General features: G+C 37.1%; 6 protein-coding genes across 8 annotated transcripts; 3 read left to right on the top strand and 3 right to left on the bottom strand.

Annotated features, from left to right (window-relative positions):
* Positions 1-101: 101 nt before the first annotated feature.
* LOC9325397 (ras-related protein RABD2a) lies at positions 102-2,181 on the bottom strand. The gene is made up of 8 exons (XM_002889287.2): positions 2,081-2,181; positions 1,884-1,956; positions 1,742-1,789; positions 1,617-1,664; positions 1,334-1,405; positions 1,089-1,244; positions 873-976; positions 102-518 (listed from the first exon to the last, which is right to left on the bottom strand). The coding sequence occupies exons 1-8, from the start codon at positions 2,092-2,094 to the stop codon at positions 422-424; spliced, it is 612 nt and encodes a 203-aa protein (XP_002889333.1). The 5' UTR covers positions 2,095-2,181; the 3' UTR covers positions 102-421.
* A 1,130-nt stretch (positions 2,182-3,311) lies between these two features.
* On the bottom strand, positions 3,312-5,521 carry LOC9325396 (protein AATF). Its single transcript, XM_021010869.1, is given in 12 exon segments — positions 3,312-3,686; positions 3,767-3,851; positions 3,944-4,043; positions 4,161-4,193; positions 4,304-4,399; positions 4,489-4,591; positions 4,726-4,804; positions 4,900-4,942; positions 5,047-5,067; positions 5,069-5,158; positions 5,236-5,310; positions 5,428-5,521. Coding segments are annotated over 12 exon segments (918 nt in total). The 5' UTR covers positions 5,494-5,521; the 3' UTR covers positions 3,312-3,559.
* An 8,787-nt stretch (positions 5,522-14,308) lies between these two features.
* On the bottom strand, positions 14,309-15,503 carry LOC9328086 (protein mago nashi homolog). The gene is made up of 3 exons (XM_002889284.2): positions 15,245-15,503; positions 14,784-14,960; positions 14,309-14,644 (listed from the first exon to the last, which is right to left on the bottom strand). Exons 1-3 carry the CDS (start codon positions 15,458-15,460, stop codon positions 14,585-14,587), a joined length of 453 nt encoding a protein of 150 aa, XP_002889330.1. The 5' UTR covers positions 15,461-15,503; the 3' UTR covers positions 14,309-14,584.
* A 119-nt stretch (positions 15,504-15,622) lies between these two features.
* Positions 15,623-19,651, top strand: LOC9328085 (dol-P-Man:Man(7)GlcNAc(2)-PP-Dol alpha-1,6-mannosyltransferase). Of its 3 annotated transcripts, none has more exons than XM_021010632.1 (20): positions 15,623-15,755; positions 15,835-15,920; positions 15,990-16,031; positions 16,119-16,164; positions 16,241-16,327; positions 16,432-16,487; positions 16,632-16,749; positions 16,870-16,928; positions 17,041-17,112; positions 17,227-17,290; positions 17,395-17,498; positions 17,700-17,771; positions 17,882-17,968; positions 18,059-18,126; positions 18,293-18,361; positions 18,440-18,522; positions 18,732-18,831; positions 19,077-19,142; positions 19,240-19,336; positions 19,414-19,651. In XM_021010632.1, exons 1-20 carry the CDS (start codon positions 15,731-15,733, stop codon positions 19,552-19,554), a joined length of 1,542 nt encoding a protein of 513 aa, XP_020866291.1. In that variant the 5' UTR covers positions 15,623-15,730; the 3' UTR covers positions 19,555-19,651. The 3 variants fall into 3 exon arrangements, with proteins under 3 accessions (XP_020866291.1, XP_020866292.1, XP_002892023.1); XM_021010633.1 differs by having other exon boundaries at positions 15,624-15,755; positions 19,240-19,347; positions 19,412-19,507; XM_002891977.2 differs by having other exon boundaries at positions 15,631-15,755; positions 19,240-19,333; positions 19,412-19,651.
* LOC9328084 (pentatricopeptide repeat-containing protein At1g02150) lies at positions 19,650-21,645 on the top strand. The gene is made up of 2 exons (XM_002891976.2): positions 19,650-20,167; positions 20,238-21,645. Exons 1-2 carry the CDS (start codon positions 19,811-19,813, stop codon positions 21,450-21,452), a joined length of 1,572 nt encoding a protein of 523 aa, XP_002892022.1. The 5' UTR covers positions 19,650-19,810; the 3' UTR covers positions 21,453-21,645.
* Positions 21,646-21,713: 68 nt separating this feature from the next.
* LOC9328083 (cytochrome c oxidase-assembly factor COX23, mitochondrial) lies at positions 21,714-22,695 on the top strand. The gene is made up of 3 exons (XM_021010634.1): positions 21,714-21,907; positions 22,225-22,301; positions 22,388-22,695. Exons 1-3 carry the CDS (start codon positions 21,817-21,819, stop codon positions 22,433-22,435), a joined length of 216 nt encoding a protein of 71 aa, XP_020866293.1. The 5' UTR covers positions 21,714-21,816; the 3' UTR covers positions 22,436-22,695.
* The last annotated feature ends 281 nt before the right edge of the window (positions 22,696-22,976 follow it).

Below are 22,976 nucleotides of genomic sequence, written 5' to 3'. Positions count from 1 at the left end.
ATTCTTTCAAGTCTCAATCAATAAAAAAAAAAAAAACAAAATTTGATTATACATATTCAATTTCCTGTGACAAAATTTGTTGTCAATGATGGATGAGCACATTTGATAATAGGAAAGAAAAAGAAAAAAAGTGGGTATTAAATCGAGTCATACAAGGGTTGAATATTGTTAAGCAAATACCCACAGAAAACCACTAAAGGCAGCAATGAAAAACAATAATGTTGGGAAGAGATAGTTGCCAAGGATGAGGACCTCATCATGAGGTAAACCAAATAGGAAACGTGGAAAACAGAATAATAACCAACCAAGGGAGCTTAATTACAGACAAGACACAACCAAGTACAAGTGAATTGGAGCCTAGTCAAAAGAAGGAACACTTGTTCTAAGATTGGAAAGGATATTGCTAGGCTGGTCAATTCAATCAAGTTGAGCAGCAGCCGTTCTTCTGAGCCATAGGTTGTCCTCTGATCTGCACTGTCGGCGGTCTTGCATTATTCCCAGCTGGTTGGCTTGCCATTCTGCATCCAAACCACAGATCAATTTCTCTCATATATCACACAAACGCACACTCTTTAAATTGATTAACTACAACGAAAAATAAAGCTTCTACTTGAATTTTCAATTTGAACACTGCAAGGTCAACATCAGTCTGCTCGAAAAGTTCCATTTATTTCCCTTTCCGATACATGTTTTAAGCAACACAGTCATTTAGTTATTTCACTGCAAGCTCACTTACACAGTGATCACTTGCTGAGATCTATATAAACACTTAAAAAATGAGATGATGGCTTCACAAAAGTTCTATCAGGTCTAATGAGTCTTATGAGCATATTAACTGCAGTTACTTATAAAGGATGAAGTAGGATAAATACCTCTCTTTGATGGATGCAGACATTGCCATGAAAGCCTGTTCTACGTTTGTAGCATCTTTTGCACTAGTCTCCATAAAAGGAATCCCAATTTCATCGGCAAAAGCCTAGTAATATTTCAGAATAATCAGGAAAGCAATATTAGCTTTACAGTTTGATAACTTTCAAAACTTGAGAAGGAGAGTCGGAAAAGAAAGAATGGGTTCAAGTGGCATATACCTTGGCCGTTTCATAAGGAACGTCTCTGTTTTCAGTAAGATCAGACTTGTTTCCGACCAGGAGTTTGTTCACGTTGTCACTAGCATAACGATCAATTTCACTCAACCATTGCTTGACATTATTGAAGCTTTCTTGATCTGTGACATCGTAGACAATCTACCAGGTTCAAGAACTAAGTTAGGAAATCAACTAAAGAGTCAAGGGAAGAAACCAACAGAGAGAAACCTAGATAAGGGGTAGCTTACAATAATTCCATGTGCCCCACGGTAGTAACTGCTAGTGATAGTCCTGAACCGTTCTTGACCAGCAGTGTCCCACTGAAAATAAGTGAAGAGGGACAAGTAAATATAAGGTCACCACTGAGAGTAGTTAAATAAGAAGCTAGAACAGCAACCTTGGTTGAAATGTGTGCTATATCATATGATTCATATGATATGAAGACGGGAGATATAATTAAGGGAAAGATACGTAGAGCTATAAACTTAACAAGTTTGTATCGTTTACACAGCAGTAAAAAGAGTTACATACAATTTGGAGCTTAATCGTTTTCCCATCTTGCTCCACAGTCCTAATTTTCTGAAGAAGAGATATAAAAAGGTCAGATCAAAGCCTCGGCATCATCAGCCACAAGAAACAAAAAAACATGAACTTACAAAATCGACTCCAATAGTGCTAATGTAACTTTCTACATAAGAATCATCCTGAAGCAGAACAACAAACATGAGTTATTCAAAGCCACATGAGCAAATGTAGAAAAGCTACAGTGTTTGATCTCTGAGAAAGAAAAAAACTTACAGAAAATCTCAAAAGAAGACAAGACTTGCCTACGCCAGAATCCCCGATAAGCAGGAGCTTGAAAAGATAGTCGCTGCAAATCCCAAAACAGAAAGTGACGCTAATTAAACCCTAGGTTTCTAGATGTAATCGCAGAGAATCATATATAACAGAGATAATTTCGACCCAAGTATGTGCCGAATGAGAAAGGAACTTACTACTCAGGATTCATGGTTTCGATCTGTGGGAGGAAGAGCAGCGAGAGAGAGAAGAAGACGAGAGGAGGAGATTCAGTTATTGGGCCTTGAAATAATAATGAGCGGAGGCCCAATAATAGCCGAAGTTTAAAATTCATTCTTCTTTCACAAGTTTAGGGCTGCAACTTTTTTGTTGTCTCCGAGGCTGTTGTTTCAAACATCATTGGAGCCACAAAACCACCTGGCTGGAACCATGCATCCGAGGCAACTTTGCAATTTCCATCGGAATGACTCATGGATCGTGCAACCAAGGAGATCGTTTTGTGGTTCCCAGATGTTGGTACTTTTGATGCACATCTATATTTAAGTTGGAACTGTAATCTTTTCTTTCGATTGGGATTGTCTTCTACAAACCAAGAAAAAATATACAATTTTGAAGTATAGCAAGTGAGACCCTCTGAGAACTAAGGACTAAGTAGGAGGTTATAAGAACTCGGGTCACATCTTCCAGTAGAAGCTCTCTCGATCTCCAGTTGATGCCTTGTCAATTTTAGCACCGTCTGCCAAACAAACGTCAGTCGCTGATCAGTTGCTCATCCATCTTTTAAAGTCAAGATATAGGGAGGAGGGACGAAGCCTACGTTAAAATCCATGTAGGAAGCCCGCATTGTGAGCCGGCCACTTTATCATCCATGAGCTTGAACGCAATGCAATACAGTACAGGATATCAAATGCTGACTCGTTTTCTAAAAACAATACACCATCCCAATTGTCAATATATATGGCTTCACGCTTATCTCTCTTTACCCAAAGCTGCTTTAACTAACCTCCTTTCATCACTTAATTTTCGGCCTCGCCTCTTCTTTGTTTAAAACTCTTTTTGGTGTATCCAGAAACATTCCACAAATGTTACACCTACTCCTGTTATTATCATTCACCCACATTGTACACTTTCTTCCAGTTGTAGTAGGCTTCTAGCAGAAAATTGAAGTTACAACTAGATTCCCTACTTTTTAGGAAAACTATATATTTTTTTATCAAACTCTTGAATGTGTATAAAATAGATTTTTGGAAAACTAAAACCACAAACCACAACCATTAGATCAGTAGCCATTATTAGATCATTAAGAGTTTACAAGTTTATTGTAACGTTGCTGGCCGGCGTTGAGAAACTCAGAGCATAAACTTACGATCTCGTCTTCGTTTAGTTTCCTCTTCTCTTCTGGAAGCTCAAGATCAAGCAGAGAGTATCTACATACGATTGTACGTATTCTTTATTGGAATCTTTAGATTCTTCGGTCATCTTTCTCCAGGAACATCGGATTTAAATAAATTTGTACACAAGTTCAAAGTTCAAAGTGACTATAAATGTTGAAGACGAGGACGTAATAACTCGTTGCTTTTCAAATCTGGCTTTCAATAAGAAACGATGTCGACAGTATTACAACACACAAAAATAAAGTAGATCTCTATTGCTGCGTTTCAAAATTGCGGTTTGTATTACGCTTCAGACTGAACGTTTCTGGTCTTGAGACCGAAGAGATTCTTGAGCAAATCCGCAGTGTTTGGAGGAATCTTTGCTGGTCGTGGAGCCATGAAGTTGACAATCTTCTCATGAACATTATACCTGTTTCGTTTTTTTACAAGGCATGTTTCAAAAGAGAGAATTAGACCTCCAAGAGTTGAAACTATGTGAGTTTTATTTACCTGATCTTTCTGCTCTTAGAGGCACGTCGATCCACAATTTTCCTCTTCTTCGTCTGAAACTTCTTCATCTCGTAGAAAGCCGCCTCTGCCAGTGGCAAAAGATTGAGATTTCAGAATACCATAAGACTCTTTACACTTGATTTTCAACACAAGCAAAAAAAAACACTTGATTATCGCTAGGGGAAGCTGGATCGATGGTCTCAAGAAACTCCTTTAGTAACTGCCTATAGAACTCAGCATCTTCCACAAGTTCAGGGTCTCCTTCCTGTTGTTTTTCCTGAACAAGAAAGAGTACACACATGTTAGAGAATGGGCATCAAGATAATCACAATAAGACTGATACGTAAAATGATTTGGTACTCTCTAGCTTGGTTAGAGAAAACCGTGATTATACCTCTGGAATTGGTTCTATGGCCTCCCGAGGGACCTGTGGATGTGTAAATTTTAAAGTCAGAACAAACTGTAGAGAAGCTGATGTATTGACCACCAAGGCCACCTTAGATGCTTTAAGCTTTTATTATTAAAGCCAAAACTTACAATTCCAAAAACAGCAACAGTAGATCTTGATTGTTGCATTTGTTTAATCATTCTACTTGGATCCCTCATGTAGGAAGCAACCTGTTCACTAACGTTCTGGTTTTGAAAATTAATTCAAAGTTAGATTCCTGATTCATACCCAGCTGTATAAGAGGAAAATCATCTTCGGGGTTTGTTGTCTATACCTGGTTAAAGGCGTGGAGCTTTCCTTTAATAGCAGCTGCACCAGTTGTAACTTGTGTTCTTCTCTGCCATTTGTCCACAGCCTTGTTTCGGAACACAGACATTCTACATAGCAAAGACCAATTTTGTGTTAACAATGAAACATAAATGGTTATTGGGACTGGTCTCCAAATGAAGTCAGTCATGTTTTTACTAAACAGAATTTTTTTGCTTGGACAGAAGTTTAAGCAGAACAATACCTTTTCTGCAAGTCAGATATTCGCTGCCATTCATCGCTATCTTCTGCATCTGATTTATTGGATTCTGCACTAGCTGTTCCTGACCAGATAGAAAAAAAAAAAGAAAAAAAGAGATGTTATATTGACCCTCGCTTATAGTTATAATAATTCTGTTTTCTGTTAAATATGGCATACCATTCACTTGTTGATCAACCGAGGGGTTCTTCTCAAACAAAGCCTGCAGAAATCAATATTTGGATAATAAGAGTAAACAAAGGTGGCAGAGAGACAAAACACTAAGAGACAGTATACAGTTACTGAATCAAGCCTATGCATACATACCTCTTGCAACTCCAAGAGGGAAATCTAATGTCTTCTTAGATGAAGTAACTAGATCTGTATATGCTGTTGAGACATCCTCATCTTCCGAACAAAAATACGATTTCACAGGCTCCTGAAAAGGACTACCTTGTGTCATAAGCATGATGAAGCAAACAACAATAAATAGAAGAGGAGAAGAGCATAGCTTACCTGTGGCAATCTGTTAGAACGATCAAATGCTTTCTGAAGTAAGAATCTGAACTCCAGAGTTTTATCCCAAAGAGCCTTCACATAGAGCACAAAAATTACCTCTAGATTAACTTCATTAACATAAAATAGGAATATACAACTGCAACTGATTTCTAGTAAGGCTACTTCACAAACCGTAGAACAAGGTCGCACCTTCTGATTCTTCACCGCTTGACCTTTAACAGCATCTTCACCCTTATCACGCTTCAAGTTCTTCATTATATCTAGGCCTGGGCATATGGGTAACCCGTTCGGGTTCGGGTAAAACCCGTTCGGGTTCGGATTGAATGGGTAATGAATTTATGGTCCATTCGGATATTTCTATGATTTTGGTTCCGGTCCGGTTCGGGTATTGTCGGGTTCGGGTCGGTTTGGGTAATACCCGAAGTTTAAAATCACTTTACATACTCAAATGATCAAATAAAGAGAATAGAACATCAAACATGACATTTAAATACTAAATCCAATCCAAAATAACAAAGATGACTATTTCACTCTTAAGTGTTAAGAGTAGATTCTAATTATCTATATACATATATAAACATGTGTATTGCATATATATAAGTACTAGGGGAGGTCCCCGCGCCCAGCGCGGGGTTGTATGTTGATTAAGACCAGAATTAATAATTAATATTTAGGGTTATCAAGTTAGGGATATTTATTGAATTAATTTTGTCAAGAGTCTAATTTTTATAACGACATTAATATAGAATTATGGTAAAACGCTATAACTTTTGATATATATTATTAGTAATCAACAATTAATAGTGTTTTTGAATCACAAACAATTATAGTGTTTATATCTTGATATATATAATAGAATTAAATATAAAAAATCTATATATTTAAACCAACAATATATTAGCAACGTCCCGACCGCCACTGTCCATGGGTTCCCACGTCCAGTCTCGGTCTTTAGGCCCATCTTCTTTGTTTTGTCGTACTCTTGATTTTATGACATATTCATGCTTACTCGTTTCTTTCATATTAGCAACGCCCCGACCGCCACTGTCTGTGGGCTCCCCACGTCCAGTTTCGGTCTTTAGGCCCATCTTCTTTGTTTTGTCGTACTCTTGATTTTATGACATATTCATGCTTACTCGTTTCTTTCATATTTGTAATGCCACGACCGCCACTGTCTGTGGGTTCCCACGTCCAGTTTCGTTCTTTGAGCACATCTTCTTGGTTTTGTAGTACTCTTGGTTTTATGACATATTCACGCTTCCTCGTTTCTTTCATATTTGTAATGCTCCGACCGCCACTGTCTGTGGGTTCCCCACGTCCAGTTTCGGACTTTAATTTGGGCCCATCTTCCTGGTTTTTGTTGTATTCTTGATTTTATGACATATTCATGCTTTTAGATTGTATGTCACTGGAGTTTTTCGTAGTTGGAAACAAATAATTGAAAAATGTAATCTCTTACCATATCTCTTACCTATCAAGTAAGTCATCTTGCTCTTTGAAGTAGTTATGTACGTAAAATTTCAATGGTATAGAAACAGGCATCTCTTTTGTATATATCGTGTCATATTTATCGTCCCTATTGTAGTATCTTTGTCTCTACCTTCGCCATTGGTCGCTGCGTAACCCTTCAGTTGATCTCTTGTTTATAAAACCCATATAAAAAGTTGTAAGAGAAATATCATTTTCTTAACTGTATCGTATATGTATTTGTAGTATATTGATCTGAGATTGCAAAGATGTATGCCTATCAAGAAGCTCTTAGCAAAGTAAACACTGAAGATAGGTACTAAAAATGAGAGGATTACAGAGAGCAAGTATCTATCCCTTAGAAACCACTATGTGCAACTGAGAATAATTCATATATGTACATACATACACATGTATACAACGTATTGAAGCTTTTAAATTTAAATATCGAATGCTACAAAACTGGAAAATTGCTTGTGGAGAGAGCAATATGAACATGGCCACATATATAACAAATAACCGATTATGCTTGTCGTAGATCATTCTCTTTCAAACCAAAAGTTTTACCTAAACAACATATCAAGTGACTCACAAGAGATACATAAGAGCCATATCCTAAAAATATCCGGCAAAGCAAAAACGCTCCAGGTTCGAGAAGGAAGTCATTGGAAAATTTGAGTATATACCAAACTGGAGAGTAATTCGGCTACAAAGAGAGATGTGTTGGCTTTGAAGAAAAAGCTATGTGATGTTCTACCTTTTATTTATGAATTTTATGCTATGAATATATGTTTTTGTTAGGGTTCATTTTCAGTCTCCGGATTAGAGACTTATATTCATCCGACAAACAATTCGATGTCACAATCAACGCTACAAAATTGGTGGGTTCTCTCTATTAACAAACAAAAAAAAATTCTGGGGTATATATATTTTTTTTGTTTTGTTAGATCCATACGACGAAGAACATGACGAAGAACACCAAAAATTCTCATCAATCCGGTACGTTTGATCTTATTTTTATTAGTTTAACAATTACGGTTATGTCCGAATCTGAAATAACCATGGCTCCAGACTCCTTCACACCATGGCCACATATCACCGGAGTGGAGACGATTTCAAATTCGGAGCTTCTCTTCGCATATAAAATCATACATATGGTCTCTTTGTTTCGGGTTCCCTCTACAATAATTAGTACATATTTCAAACTGAGCTACAAAAGAGCACATTGGATTTTGGTAAACATCAAGATTCCTTCCTACCTTCCAAGAAACATGATAGACTAATTCACATCCAAGACCAAACATTAGCCACATAAAGCCTGAATCAAATTAAACGATCTTAGGATGCTCTTCATAATCCGTAAGTTAAAGAGACTTGCATTAATATTGCAAATTAGACTCTAGAGGTGCACAATGGTTAATCAGAGTGTATCAAAGACGACGAATAAAGCATGAATTAGAATATCAGCAGAGGAAGCACACAAATATTCAATAAACATAATCAATCACTGAGAATATCATGGACCCAACTTTTGAAAGATTCATAAAAAAGGAAGATTTTTCCTATGCAACAATATTCAAACAATGAGAAGATCAATGATTGATGACTAACCATACAACCGAAGCAAAGCCATAAACAGAAACGAAAGTACTAAAGAGCCACAACAGCAGTGATACGACATTTGTTTCCTCGCACTGGAAACAATGACGTGCTTCCATAAATCCAATCTAGTTTTTATGGAAAACAAACCTGCATTCATAATAAACACTACTATTAATTATTATTTTTTATGCAAGAATTAAATGGCAGTATAAAAAATTCAATGGTTAGTGCCGAAAAAAAAAGCAAGGATTAGTTATGATATCAAATCAAAATTAAATATCAAGCAAGGTATTTACATAAAATTAAGGCAGTGGAGGATCTAAGAATTTTTTATATGACAATATCTACAACTAAACAAAGAAAATTTATATATTTTTAAAACAGAATCATTATTTGTTTTTTGGTAAGATTAAAACCGAATCATTATCATATTAGTAAAATTATTATTTATTTATTATTATCCACGTTAATTTAAAAGTTTAAGAGAATATCTGCTTTTTTCTCATAAAAGGATGGGATAATAACATAACTCTTTTAGATTTATAACTATATTTGACATTATCATATTAAATCTATTAAGATAAATATATTTCTTTTTGAAAAATATAAATAAAATGATAATATAATTATTATAGATTTACAATTATATTATTATCCATGTCAAAATTTTAAAACATTTTACTTTTTTCTCACATAGGAAGATAGAACAATAACGTAACAGTTTAAGATTTACAACATAAAAATAATATCAGAATTGGAACGCCAAATCATAATCAACACAATTAACACAACTCTAATGGGAAATTAGAGTTATCTTGTGATTAAAATACTAAACAAACAAAACTAACCGAAACAAAACAAAAGTCTTCCTTTCAAAATCATTAACGTGACGGATTGCTGACTGATTAAGGTGAATTTTAGGCATTTAAAGATCTAGAAAGATGATTAAGGTTAAACATTTTTATTTATTTTAAACAACGTTTGAATGTTGACAAAAAAAGAAGAAGAGAGTGTTGGGACCATCGGGAGAGACAACGTTGAGCAGCTGCGAAAGAAGCCAACGTTGTCTAATATGTTCCTCACAGTATTTGATTTGACTTTTGATGACATTACACTCCTGTCCACTTGTTGTCTCGAAAGTTCATGCAATGGAAAATTATTAAACAAAACAATTTACTTTTATGTATAAATCCTAGGGAAGAACCGATCAAGCTAAGATCAATGGTTGTGGTTTTAGTACCGTATACTTCTCAAATATACCCGTTGAATAACGGAAATCCGCAAGACGGGGAGGAGACGAAGTCAACCTAGCTGGCAAAGGAGCTAACCCAGCTCCTTTGGTCTTATTTATGGTCATATGTATTTAGCAAAATATGGTATACAAACCGAACCAATCAACAACAAAACCTGGTTTTAAATTGTTGTATATTTCTCAAAAGTCAAAACCCATAATAACCAATGGAACAGAAGAAGCTAATGCAGAGCATACTTACGCTTGGAGTAAAGAGTGATGCAAGCTTCCATTGGCACACCCGAAAACGCATCAGAGCATGGAAAGAAACCTAAAAACCAATAAATTAAACAATAATTAAATCTTAGTGCATGGAAAACGAATCCTATACATACCAAAGTCCGAATCTCAGTGCCTTAGAATGACCTCGATACCAAAAACTTTAAGTTACTACTTCCATATATGTAATATATTAGTTTGGGGAGAGAGATTGGCAACGAAGAGTAATTCCTGAATTTAACAGCCAAGTTTGTTATCCCTAATCTAAAGAGAGGAATACTTAAATTGTATTAACGACAAAAATTAGCCTCCTCTGAAGATTCATCCCTGAAATAAGTCATCTTTCTGACTTTGTGACAACTGTGTTATCAAAAGTTGAGTGTTTCTTCTGAGAAAAGACATATTTGAAAATAATAAGAACATGTACCTCAACAAAATCGGGAGGTACCTCATCTTTTTACAACAAAAAGAAACATACCAAACCATCGATGATTACCTTCTCAAAAGTTGAAACCAAACTTTTTGATTATAAAAATTGATTAGTGGTGAAAATAGTGAAACCATAAATACAAAAAAAAAAAAATCAACTTTGTACATATAAACTATAAGATCACCTGTTTATTCATTGAATTAGGTCCAAATTTTCCATACACCAGTTCACATCGTCCCCTCCATACATCCACCCTACAATAAAAAGAAAAATTAAAATTAGGTAGAAGCAAAAAAAAGTTTGAAAAAAAAGAACAAAAAAACAAAGGTTAGTTATGATCTGAAATTGAATACCATGAGCAAGGTATTTATATTGAATAGGAGGCGGTGCATGATTTAGAGTTTCTAAATTTTTCGACGATAAATACAAAAAAAGAAAAGAAAATTTACATATTTTAATAAGCAAATCACTATCATAATAATAAATATTTGTAAAACTGCCATTTATTCATTGTTATCCATGTTTATTTAAAATAATATTTACTTTTTTCGGTAAAAATATAGAATAATAACAACTATTTTAGATTTACTACTATATCTGATACTATCTTATAAAATATATTAAAATTTAAGGAAAAATTCCTTTCTGTTTCAAAAATAAGGCGGAACAATAATATAATTTTTGATTTACAAAAGATAGACATGCATGGTATCCATATGCGTCATGTCACGCTGATCCATATTTTTTTCCAAAACTCGATCTAATTGCTATTATGTGCAAAAATCACCACCGTTCACGTTCATGTTCACGTTAGCACTCCATACCTTAATTCACATGTAAACCTCTCTGCCTATCTCTGACTTCAGCTCTCTCATCTTCGAGTCTCCCCAAGAAAGTTTTGACACCACACCAACATTTCATTCGTCAAAATTAAATCGAGTTTGCACAAGGTTACAACCGATTAATAGGTGGTCTTCTACCTTCTATTTACGATTTTATGCTATGAATATATGTTTTTGTCAGGGTTCAAGTCAATCTCCGGATTAGAGACTTATAATCATCCGACGAACAATACGATGGCGTGATAACCGTTTCTAAATTGGTGGGTTCTCTTTCATTGATCTACATATTATTTTTTTTGTTCGTTTTTTTTTCCAAATATTTAGATTGAAACGACGACGACGAACACGACGATCATACCAAAAATTTCATCTATTCTACATATTATTTTTTTTGTTCGTTTTTTTTTTTCCAAATATTTAGATTGAAACGACGACGACGAACACGACGATCATACCAAAAATTTCATCTATTCCGGTACGTTTGATCTTTATTTTAATTAGTTTAACAATTAATAGCCGTTTACGATTAATTTCGGATATCTAAATCTTATTAATTTGAGTAAGGTTAGAATAGTATTCTTTTATGTTTATATTAATGCTCCGATTAATAATTTTCGGATATTTGACATTATCATCTTAAATATATCAATATTATAATAAATATTTTCCTTTTCCGATTTTTTTTTTTTGATATAATTCCTTTTCCGATAAATTATGAAACAGATCTGTTTACACAAAAGGTAAAAAAAAAAAAAAAAAAAAAAAAAAAAAAAAAAAAAAAAACCATCAACCGTCTCCATTCACACGTTTCTTCATTATGATCACGAATTCACGTTCATGGAAGCTTCATTTTTTTTTTTTGGTTAATTATCATGTTTATTGTTTCCAAAATTATTTTTTCCTGGTTAATTCCGAAATTCAATTTAATTTTTCCAAAATTAATTAGATTTCATTAAAGATAATTAAGTAATTACGTAAAATCAATGACTCAACAAGAGCCGAGAGTCCGACACGTCAGCAAAAACACTTCTCAAATATTATTATATATAGATATAACTATATAAGACTATATATCTAATTATCTATATACATATATAAACTCAAACGTCAAAAGTCACAAAACCTAAAACTTAGGACATACATATAAGTATATAACTATATAAGACTATATATCTAATTATCTATCTATACTAGTATAATCGCAGCACTTTTTGTGACGGGTGGGTAAAAAAGCTTTCGGATATATCGGATATCCGACCCATTTTAAAAATTCCTTCACAAAAAATTTGTTGGGTCGGGTTATATTTAACCCAACTCATACACCGGATATTCCATATTTAATAATTTAGATTTTTAGAAGATTTGATTAAGTTTATAATTATGATTCTCCTATCATCTTTGTTTGATTTGTTTTTAACTGTTTTGAATCATCATATAATACATAAAGTAAAAAAAAAAATCAATTTTTTTTCTGCATATACTGTGATTCGAAATTTTAAAAACGGACATATAATATGTGTGTTCAACGTTCTACATCGATTAAAATATTTAGACAATGATTCAGAATCATATCATAAATAAGAACATTAATAAAATAAATGAGTTTTTTGGCGGGATGGGTTTGGCGGGACGGGTTTTTGAATCAACAATAATAAAAAAATTAAAATATCATTAATTCGCCGCTTCAATACGGATTTAATCCTTTTTTTTTTTAATACAAATCACAGGACGGGTTAAGAAATTACGGAACGGGTTATATTTCGGAAATGATTTATATGGCGGACGAATTTGAATCAATATTTATATACCGCTTTAATACGGGTTAAATCCTCAGTTTATTAATAATTATACCGTGGACTCGTGGTATACCGTTACTTAATAACAATTGTAAACTATAATATAAATAAATATGTTATAAGGAGATACAATTTACAAAATATTTTTATACTAACTTTAAAATTAAATCATCCCGCGGTGTACCGCGGGTTAAAATCTAGTATACATATATAAACATGTGTATTTCTTGGGGTTTGTGGGTACCCTAAATGGGTAACGGGTAATCTCCGACCCGACCCGATACTCACGGATAATCCAATACTCTACCCAATGAGGTAATTTTCTAATACCCTAACCCGTCCCAACCCGATTTTTTCGGTCCGGGTTTTTTGCCCAGGCCTAATTATATCCCTATACAAGGAAACACATACAAGAATTCACTATGTTAGAAATAAAAAGTATTTAAAACTGATTAGTTCAATATATCCCTTGTTTGAAAAATCGCTAGGCGCTAGTCGGGCGCTCGGTATAGGCCTAGCGATTAATCGGAAAATCGGATTAAAATCGGGGATTAATCGGGGATTAGTTTTAGAGTTATTTTAATATTTTTAAAATATATTAATCCAATATTGTAAAAATTTATGATTTTTATTACAAATTTATGATTTTTATTAAAATTTGAACACAAGTTATTGTAAAACATCACAAACTCTCCATTCAAATGATTGAATAACAAAAATAAAAGAAAAATTATACTTTCAATCTAAAAAATAATCGGGGTATATAAGATTAGGCGGGAAGTAATCGGATTAGGCGGAGAATATTCGGGTTACTGATTTTTTAGGGGATTAGTCATTAATCGAGACGGATAGGGTGGGCTTAGCGATTAAGCGGAGAGTAATCGGGGCTAGGCGGGGATTTTTAGAACAGGGAATATATCCGATTGAATAGGATAAACCATTTTACAAACCTAGCTGGTTAATACATGGTTCAATTTAAGTGGTTTGGTAGCCTAAACCGACTTGAAAGTTTAACCATGTGTTCCCATTAGTTTATCAAACCAAATCAATCCTCGGTTTATCTTAAATTGAACCGGTTCTGACCAGTTAGAAGATGTAAAATCCCTAATTCTCCTGAATAAAACACCATAGACGAACGAACCTTGAAGGCTAAAACCATATACAGAGAATCAGTTAATGGAGCGCCACAGATCCGAAAAGTGTGCGCTTTGGTGAGCCATGGCGCATGACTCATTCAAGGACCCTCTGTGCTATGGTGCGCATTGCGCCATTTAAAACCAAGGTTACAAGTTTATTTAGTTTTCTAGGACTCAATGGACCGGCTTGGGCCAGTTGTGGCGTTAAAATGTGACCCTGTTAGCTAGAAAACCAGACAACATGAGCCTATAACATAAGCACGAGTATATGATTCAATGATCTTTTGTTTTCCCAAATTCGATTGTTACTATTGAAAAATAACAGCACCTAGCCACAGCCCTATGCTTCTTAGAAGAGCCAAACCACTGTTCATTTTCAATACCAACATATAAGATTCGAAGCAAAAGCAGCATACTAATGGAACTCAGGGTTTTCAAACTAACAATACAAGAAACTCGCATGAATGAACCAGAGACATAAAAACAACCAAATTTCAGTCACAAAGTCCTCAAGCTCCCAACAAATTCATCTCGTCTTCACATGTCACATACTGATTTCTTCTCTAGATAGGCTTGATTTTGAAGTGCAGAGAGATGAGCGAAAAAACAAGACATTTCAAGTCCTGCAACCATGAAAGTTTCAAGAGGAATACGTTAGAGCACTAAAAAAACAATACAACTACAGAACCATTATCAGCTGATAGAGAACAACAACAGAAAATGCCTCCCTGCAAATGGTTTCATTAGAGAGAGAGAGGCGACCTGAACAAGATAGTAGAAGATGCGAAGTCCTTCGGGATCATTACTGCTCTGGACATCAACAAGAGATCCAATCTTAGATGTAGCGAATGAGATATGCTCATTACCCAAGACGATCTCAAGCTCTTGCTTTCCAACACGGTCAGGTTCCGGCCAATTGTTGTCGTCTTCTTTCAGAATCTACCCACAGACAAAACATCACATGTCAGGTTGCAAAGCCAACACATCCATGGAAAGTAGGTAACAATCATCCATTATTCCTAGATAACAGCATTAACAAAGAAGTGGGGGTTCTAAATCTACAACACTATTCAATCAATCAAACTCCCAGGATAAGATGCCCTAGATCGACAAAAATCAAAACGAAATCACAAAAACCCTAATTGAGTAATATAGAAGATTGACCAAAACGCGGACAGTAAAAGAAAAAAAGAGAAGCAAATCGGAAGAGAGAGAAGAAGGACCTCGCTCTCGGAGACGATACGCTTGCATTCCTTGAGAACGGCGGGGGTGAGAAACACCTCCTTCCGGATAATAGTATCGTTCTTGTAGTTAGAGTTGTTGGCGTAACGGAGCTTACCGTCCTCTCTAAACTCGAACTCCAGGAACTCGTGTCCAAATTTCCCTTTGTGACCGACATAGTACCTCAGGTAGAACTCCGACGCTTCTTCCGCGGCCATGGCTTCTCTCTCTTTTTTTCTCGACAGAAATTTGCTCTCCTTCCTTTGCCCTTTTAAGCTAGGCCCCGCAAAAAAAAAAAAAAAAAAAAAAAAAAAAAAGTAATAGGCTTATTATATATAGGCCCAGATTCTTTGGACCCATTTGTAACCCGAAAAGGGAAGGCCCATTTTTAATTTTCTGTTTCCATCGAAAGCGTTTGTTTGTGTATTCATTCGGCTGCCTGATTTCCGATTCCCCGATACAGAGACGAGACGCCGACGGATTCGAAAATGGCCAAGTTTCTTCAATCCTATGGTAATTTCTTCGTCGTCTTAGGCGGCCAGATGATCTCTTTTTCTTATATATATCTGAAAACTTCGATTGGTGGGAGCAGGATATGATTTGATTCTGGGATCTGTAGCTGCAATTTATGTGGTCATGGCACCATATACTAAGGTGGAAGAGAGCTTCAACGTACAGGTAGGTTTTCAAAGTATTTAGAGTCTCACTCTTTCTCCGTTTTACTGAAACCGATTCTCTCGTCTCAAGTCAATGCACGACATTCTTTACCATCGCCATCATTTGGACTCTGTGAGTGTCCTCTCTTCTTCTTTTTCTTTTACTTCTCTGAAGCTTACCACATTTTTACCGACTTCTCTCTCTCTTTTTTTCTATCAGTATGATCATTTGGAGTTCCCTGGTGTTGTCCCTCGAACTTTTATTGGTAAGGACGGCTGTTGAATTTCGCTCTCATCCTTAGTGCTCTTCTAGTGGATGATCTTTTGATTCCACTCTTGCAGGAGCCTTCATTGTCTCTGTTTTTGCATCACCTGTTGTATCAATTATCAGCTGGCTTGGCTTCCCCAAGGTTTATAGCCTTGTTGCAGGTTTCTCCCTTTAATTCCTTAATCAATCGCTAACCATTCTCCTCTTGGATTCTAAACACTGACAAAACCAGTTCACATCATAGTTTTATCATTCTGACTTGCAGCTCGTTTGGTCTTGGGCTGCATCATATTGTCCACACTAAGATTTTTCCGGGTTCAGGTATGAAGTTTCTTTGCTAGTAAGTTCCTCTAGTGCTTGTTTCCATGCTACTCTTTCCCTATCTGATTCTATGTCCCTTCCCATGTCGTTGGAATTGGGATCTCTTACATGCATCTTGTTGGCTGTTTTTTACTTCTTTGTCAGATAAGAAATAAGTTTGGACATCAAGTGGAAACTTTCTTTGTCCTTTTCACCAGTCTTCAGTTTCATTTTCTTTTCTACTGCACTCGTCCTCTACCTAATATTCTAGCTTTGGGATTAGGTAATTACTTCTATTCATCTGACTCTACTAGTAATGGGATGTCCTAGCACTCTTTCCCATGTCCCATCTAGCCTAGGCCTTATTATGTGCTGCTAATGTTGTGAAATCCGGATTTTGCAGTTAATCTGGCATATGGTAATTGGTTAAAGGGAAACTTTTATCCAGCTTTGAGTTTCCTGGTATGTATTATCTTCGTGGTAACATATTTTCCCGATTATTTAAATCTATAATATCAGGGTGTTGTTTTCCACAACTATGGGTTTGCTGACATCTCTTTTATCCGATAATCAGATTTTTGCCACTGTAATCCTCAGATGCGATACGATGTTACTACTTGGGCCTATTGGTCTTGAACTTTTATTGGTGAGCTGGTGACGAATATTAAATAGTTTGGGTTATGGACTTCTGGATATATATAATTGGCCGTGTACTTTTTCGTTCCATCTGATGCGGGTGCTTTACGTTTGTCAATGACAGACCAAATCGATCTCCTTCTGGAAAGCACTTAAGTATTGTGTTGGAACCGCTCTGTTGGCCGTAGGTTGGTTAAAAATTCCTCTTCGTTCTGTGATCTATTTGCTCTTTCCCTTCAGACACTGGTTCCCGAGTCAGTTTTTTGTGGTCATGGAATATTCCTTGGGACAGGTCTTACCATTTCGGTTGACTCTATCATGTGGAAGAAGTGTGTCTGGCCAGAATTTGAAGTTTTCTGGTTTAACTCCATTCTAAACCGGAGCTCTGACTGGGGTGTATCCTTCAAAATTTGTTTCCTCAATTTATTTATTTTTTGTATGATGCATAATGTTCTAGCATTTTTCTACTGCCTGATTAAAGGATTGCGTTCTTTACAATAATAACCATTTGGAATTTCCAATTCAAAGTTTAATATTGTGGCACTTGCAATTTTAAGAAATTATGTGTTGTTCCTTGAAAACTAGTTGCTAAACTAGACACATTCCATACATTGGTACTTCACCTCGGCACTCCCACGGTCTTTACTTGTAGCTTATCCACTTTCATTGGTAAAATCCAGACCTCTTAACATCTGTGATAGTGTTTTTCTTGTTCCTTTATAGTTTGGATCTCTAATTGTATCTCTATATAACTTCTCATTTGTTTTCTTTTTATGCAGCTTGGTACTTTAGTTGACAGGAGGGTTCCATTCTTTATTCTTCCAGTTTTATCGTTCGTTATACTATACTCTAAACTTCCACACAAGGTATTCAGATGGATTACTTATCTCAGTAGCCATCAACGTTTCTTAACCATTTTCTGACATAGGCTTACCTATCTTTCTTGATATATGCAGGAACTCCGATTTATCATTAGTTCAGTGCCAATGTTCAACTTATCTGCTGCAGTTGCTGCTAGCAGAATGTATGAGTTCTATCAGATGTTTGCGAGCTAAGCTTTCAATCATAGCTAGGACTTTCTTTTATTCAGTATCTTAAGTGCTCTTTGGATACACTTAATTTCTGAATGCCACTTTAAATTACTACTAACAAGGCCCGACCTCTTAATATAATCCGATTTTGTTGTACAGCTACAATAATAGGAAGAAAACGATTTGGAAACTGGTGAATATGGTTATGCTAGCGTTTTTTGCAATCAGGTAGAAACAGTAAGCAACTATCTTTGCCATGGAAGAGAAGAAAAGAGATTTGCTAGTCTACTTAACCTAGTTATATAGTGCAGGATGCACGCTTGTAACATTCATGGCATCTTACTACAATTATCCTAGCGGCTATGCTTTGAATCGCTTGCATCAGATAGGTGAGTGACTTATTCTGTTATGGGGGTTTCTTATTAATGCAGCAGCATTGACTTGGGTACCACACAAGAAACATATGCTGGTCAGTGTTTGTTTGTCCCCATGCCATAAAAGATGTGTAATCATCTTTATTTTGTGGTGTTCATCTACCTCTGGTTGAGAATTTGCCTACAATTTGATTAATTTACTTGGTGCCTTCCATGTTTCTCAGGCCATCCTGCAAATGTAGCTGGAGGAGAGTGGGTTCACATAGACACTTTTGGTGCGATGAATGGAATATCTCGCTTTTGTGAAGATGCTTTTCCGTGGAGGTATGTTAGCTGTCCTACCTCCGTTTTAGGGTTGGTAAAAGTAAAGGAAATATCAATGTACATGGAAAAAAGTTGCCACTCGGAAGCACCCATATGAAGGCAACTGTTTGTTTTTCATGTTCATTTTCTTGGATACGAATATCACTTTGTTGGAAAGGGGATCATTCTCCATTGCCTTTGAATACATAAAAGAGGGTATCTGTTTAACTAATTAGGAGGAGATAAATTTTTCTTCTGCAATGCAGATACTCAAAAGAAGAAGAGATAGTAGTGGAGGAGTTGCAAAACCGAAATTTCACGTACCTGGTGAAGTGAGTATTTCATCATATAATAGAAAGCAATTCGTAGTAAAAAAAAAGATACCACTGGTGGTCAACATGTAATACTCTGTTGTCATGCTTGGTGCAGCGAGCACTCCTCTGTAGATGGATACAAGTGCTTGTTTTATGAAGAAGGCTTTGAGAGACTTGAGCTGCGGCGAGGTTTCCCTCCCATTGTCCTGGTAAATCGGCTGGGGTGAGGCTAGTATTTCATCAAAGTAGGTGCATGGAATGGAATGTAATATAATGTTGAATTGCAGGTAAAAAAAGCCAAAGTATACGTGCACCGGGATATGAAGAAGGAAGATCCTTTTCATATGAAATGGCCTGGATGTTAGGCAATCCAACAAGTGGAGACAATGTTTTGGGTCGATGTAGCATCCTCAGAGAGGACATGATGTAATGTAACGGAGATGCATGCACTCACTGTTTTAACTCTCGCTTGTATAATTCATCCAGTTTTTATCAAAAAAAAAAAACAAATACATCTAGTAGCATCATTAGCCTTTGGGCCTTGACCCTTGAGTTACGTCACGATTGAATTGATTGGTCCTTTTAATTAGTTTTTACCAGTTTACCCCTCTGTCTTTTCCCTCTTTTCGTTTAGGAAAACAAATCATTCGCTTCGACTTATCCGAAACCTAACGAGTAACGACGAGATGCTTCTTCCGGCGGCGGTGCAGAACAGCAATGTTCCACTGGCTTCTTCCGCCTCCTACTCCCGTCTCCCTCGCTGCAGATCTCCTGTCCTCTCCGTAGCTCTCTCGAAGAAGACGGCAGCAATCGTGTGCTCCATCTCCCAGGTCTATGGCTACGGCACGGTTGACTACGAGAGAAGGCCGATTGTCCAGTGGAATGCCATCTACAAGAAGATTTCTCTCATGGAGAAGCCAGAGCTTGGCGCTGCTTCCGTCTTGAATCAGTGGGAGAAAGGCGGCCGCAAGCTTACCAAGTGGGAGCTCTGTCGGGTCGTCAAGGAGCTTCGCAAGTACAAGCGTCCCAACCAAGCTCTCGAGGTCCGTGTCCTCCTCGCGTTTCATGTGCTCTCTTGATTGTGTATCTCTTGATCTCGTTTCGTTTTCGTAGGTGTACGACTGGATGAACAACAGAGGTGAAAGGTTTCGATTGTCTGCAAGTGATGCTGCAATCCAGCTCGACTTAATCGGCAAAGTGCGTGGCATTTCAGACGCCGAACAGTTCTTCCTCACGCTCCCTGAGAATTTTAAGGACCGGAGAGTTTATGGTTCCCTCCTCAATGCCTATGTGAGGGCCAAGTCGAGAGAAAAGGCTGAAGCCCTGCTCCACACCATGAGGGACAAAGGATACGCCCTGCACCCGCTTCCCTTCAACGTTATGATGACTCTCTACATGAACCTTAGGGAGTATGACAAAGTCGACGCAATGGTCTTCGAGATGAAGCAGAAAGATATACGTCTCGACATTTACTCCTACAACATCTGGCTCTCCTCTTGCGGCTCCTTAGGATCAGTTGAGAAAATGGAACTAGTGTATCAGCAGATGAAATCGGATGTTTCCATTAATCCCAACTGGACCACCTTTAGCACAATGGCCACCATGTACATAAAGATGGGTGAAACTGAGAAAGCCGAAGATGCACTGAGGAAGGTTGAAGCAAGGATTACTGGTCGTAATCGCATTCCATATCACTACCTCTTGAGTTTGTATGGCAGCGTTGGTAACAAGAAAGAGCTGTACCGGGTCTGGAACGTCTACAAATCTGTTGTCCCGAGCATTCCCAATTTGGGTTACCATGCCTTGGTCTCGTCGCTGGCTAGGATGGGGGACATTGAAGGGGCCGAGAAGGTATATGAGGAATGGCTTCCAGTCAAGTCTTCTTATGACCCCAGGATACCAAATCTTCTGATGAATGTGTATGTCAAAAACGACCAACTAGAGAAAGCTGAGGGGTTGTTCGACCACATGGTTGAAATGGGAGGAAAACCAAGTTCAAGTACGTGGGAGATTCTAGCTGATGGTCATACCAGAAAGAGGTGTATTCCAGAGGCTTTGACTTGTCTGAGAAAAGCTTTTTCGGCTGAAGGGTCCAGCAATTGGAGGCCCAAGGTGTTGATGCTGTCCGGTTTTTTCAAGCTCTGTGAAGAGGAATCGGATGTTACCAGTAAAGAGGCCGTTTTGGAATTGTTGAGGCAGTCGGGGCATCTTGAAGACAAAGCTTACCAAGCTCTTATTGATGTGGACGAAAACAGAACAGAAAACAACAGTGAAATCGATGCCCATGAGACCGATGCACTTCTAACACAGCTACAAGATGATTTGTAATCAAGAGTCCTAGATCTGGCTTTAAAAGACGAATCTTGTAACCGGAGTCAACCGAGGAAATGCGATATATATAATGTACACAAGAGACTGCCTAGTGAAACATGAATGTAAGAGCTGTGTTCTTACATTTTGTGGCAACTTGTATTTAGAATTAGTGTTGCTTTCGGGAACTGGAGTAGCCTTTGTTCTCTTCTTTGATTGTTGTTAGACTAAATGGAGGGTAGGCCGTGCTCTTTTATTTTGGGCCGGGCGGGCAAAAGGCCCGCTATTGAATATATAAGTCTGAGTGTCTCAAAGGCCCATCTCCATTAAGATATCTTCGCGGAACCTAGAGAGAGAGAGAGAGAGAGACGGTGATCGGGAAATGGCGACGAAAGGCGAGGCGGCGGCATACCCTAGCGCGGCTCGGATATCTGACTCTCCATGTTATCTTCAGTACTCTGCTTCTCTCAAATGTGAGTGATGCTCCTGATCTCACCCTTTCTGATTGTTTCGAGGATAGGATTTGAGATGTTTTATTTCTATTTAGTTTTCTCCCTACTCAACACCATTTTATTCATATCACGTTTCATGAGAGTTCCATAAGGAATTAGCATTGATTAGATCTCATCTATTTCATTACTCTCCCTAAGGTGAGAGTCGTGGGTTTTAATCCCATTTCTTAGAGATTGGGTTTTGGTAGACAATGATGTAATAAATCTTGATTAGATTTAAGGTCCCATCTACTGATAACGTCGGGTTTGACCCCTAGATTTCATAATTGAACTCTCAGGCCTTGAAGAATTTGGATCAGACAAGAGTAAATGCCAGGATCATTTTGATGTGTACAAGGAATGCAAGAAGAAAGAGGTTGTTGTTGTGAATGAATGAATATTTAGGCTTTGGTGTTTCCAACTTCTCTGCTGCGCTTACCTATGTGTTCTTTTGTTTCTCAGAGGGAAGCTCGACTGGAACGCAATAAGACACGGTCGTTGTTCTCGTGAATGCAGATCCTCGAATACCAATGATGTCTCAGAACATCACCTAAGCTAGCAGTAGCCTGTTGTTTCACATGCTGTGTTTGTCTAAGTAAACAAGTGGAAAGTGTTTGTTAATGTTACTTTTTACGCTCCATTGGTGAAGGTGGATGGATACCTGTTAAACTTTGAGAGCAAGTGGTTAGTTAGTTAGAGCTTCTCCATATTGAATAAGAAGAGAGGGAGGGACTTGTAATACCACCTGCTTTATCTCATTCTTTACTTTACTCTACCGTCTGAAACAGATCCAGGGATTCCAGTAGTGAATTGGGCTTAATACTGTTATATGGGCTTTCTTTGGTGAGCTGTCAAAAAAGTCAGAAGCCTTAATCGCCTTTAACGACGACGTTTCTTTACGTACGCCTCCTCTAATTGACTGCATCGTCTTCCTCACGCGAATAATAAGAAGATTTGGCGATCGGATTCTTCTTCTTCTTCATCTGATTCCGAGAATAATGTTCCCGCCACCTCCCTCAAGCATCTACGCTCCTCCGATGCTGGGAATGCT

This window comes from Arabidopsis lyrata (assembly GCF_000004255.2).
Source record: "Arabidopsis lyrata subsp. lyrata unplaced genomic scaffold ARALYscaffold_1, whole genome shotgun sequence".
NCBI lineage: Eukaryota > Viridiplantae > Streptophyta > Magnoliopsida > Brassicales > Brassicaceae > Arabidopsis > Arabidopsis lyrata.
Note: the sequence above shows the minus strand (reverse complement) of the source record. Positions and strands in the feature narration are given on the sequence as shown.

Excerpts from the sequence above, each read along its gene's own strand:
- LOC9328083 (XM_021010634.1), top strand. The coding sequence starts at position 21,817 with ATGGCGACGAAAGGCGAGGCGGCGGCATACCCTAGCGCGGCTCGGATA. Across the intron at positions 21,908-22,224 it reads GTACTCTGCTTCTCTCAAAT|GCCTTGAAGAATTTGGATCA; the intron begins GTGAGTGATGCT and ends TTGAACTCTCAG. Across the intron at positions 22,302-22,387 it reads AGGAATGCAAGAAGAAAGAG|AGGGAAGCTCGACTGGAACG; the intron begins GTTGTTGTTGTG and ends TTTGTTTCTCAG.
- LOC9328085 (XM_021010632.1), top strand. The coding sequence starts at position 15,731 with ATGGCCAAGTTTCTTCAATCCTATG. Across the intron at positions 17,113-17,226 it reads TTGGTCTTGAACTTTTATTG|ACCAAATCGATCTCCTTCTG; the intron begins GTGAGCTGGTGA and ends TGTCAATGACAG. Across the intron at positions 17,772-17,881 it reads TAGCTTATCCACTTTCATTG|CTTGGTACTTTAGTTGACAG; the intron begins GTAAAATCCAGA and ends CTTTTTATGCAG.
- LOC9325397 (XM_002889287.2), bottom strand. Across the intron at positions 1,790-1,883 it reads GTCTTCTTTTGAGATTTTCT|GATGATTCTTATGTAGAAAG; the intron begins GTAAGTTTTTTT and ends GTTCTGCTTCAG. Across the intron at positions 1,665-1,741 it reads GCACTATTGGAGTCGATTTT|AAAATTAGGACTGTGGAGCA; the intron begins GTAAGTTCATGT and ends TCTCTTCTTCAG.
- LOC9328084 (XM_002891976.2), top strand. The coding sequence starts at position 19,811 with ATGCTTCTTCCGGCGGCGGTGCAGAACAGCAATGTTCCACTGGCTTCT. Across the intron at positions 20,168-20,237 it reads GTCCCAACCAAGCTCTCGAG|GTGTACGACTGGATGAACAA; the intron begins GTCCGTGTCCTC and ends TCGTTTTCGTAG.
- LOC9328086 (XM_002889284.2), bottom strand. The coding sequence starts at position 15,460 with ATGGCCGCGGAAGAAGCGTCGGAGTTCTACCTGAGGTACTATGTCGGT. Across the intron at positions 14,961-15,244 it reads GTATCGTCTCCGAGAGCGAG|ATTCTGAAAGAAGACGACAA; the intron begins GTCCTTCTTCTC and ends GTCTGTGGGTAG. Across the intron at positions 14,645-14,783 it reads TCTTCTACTATCTTGTTCAG|GACTTGAAATGTCTTGTTTT; the intron begins GTCGCCTCTCTC and ends TCATGGTTGCAG.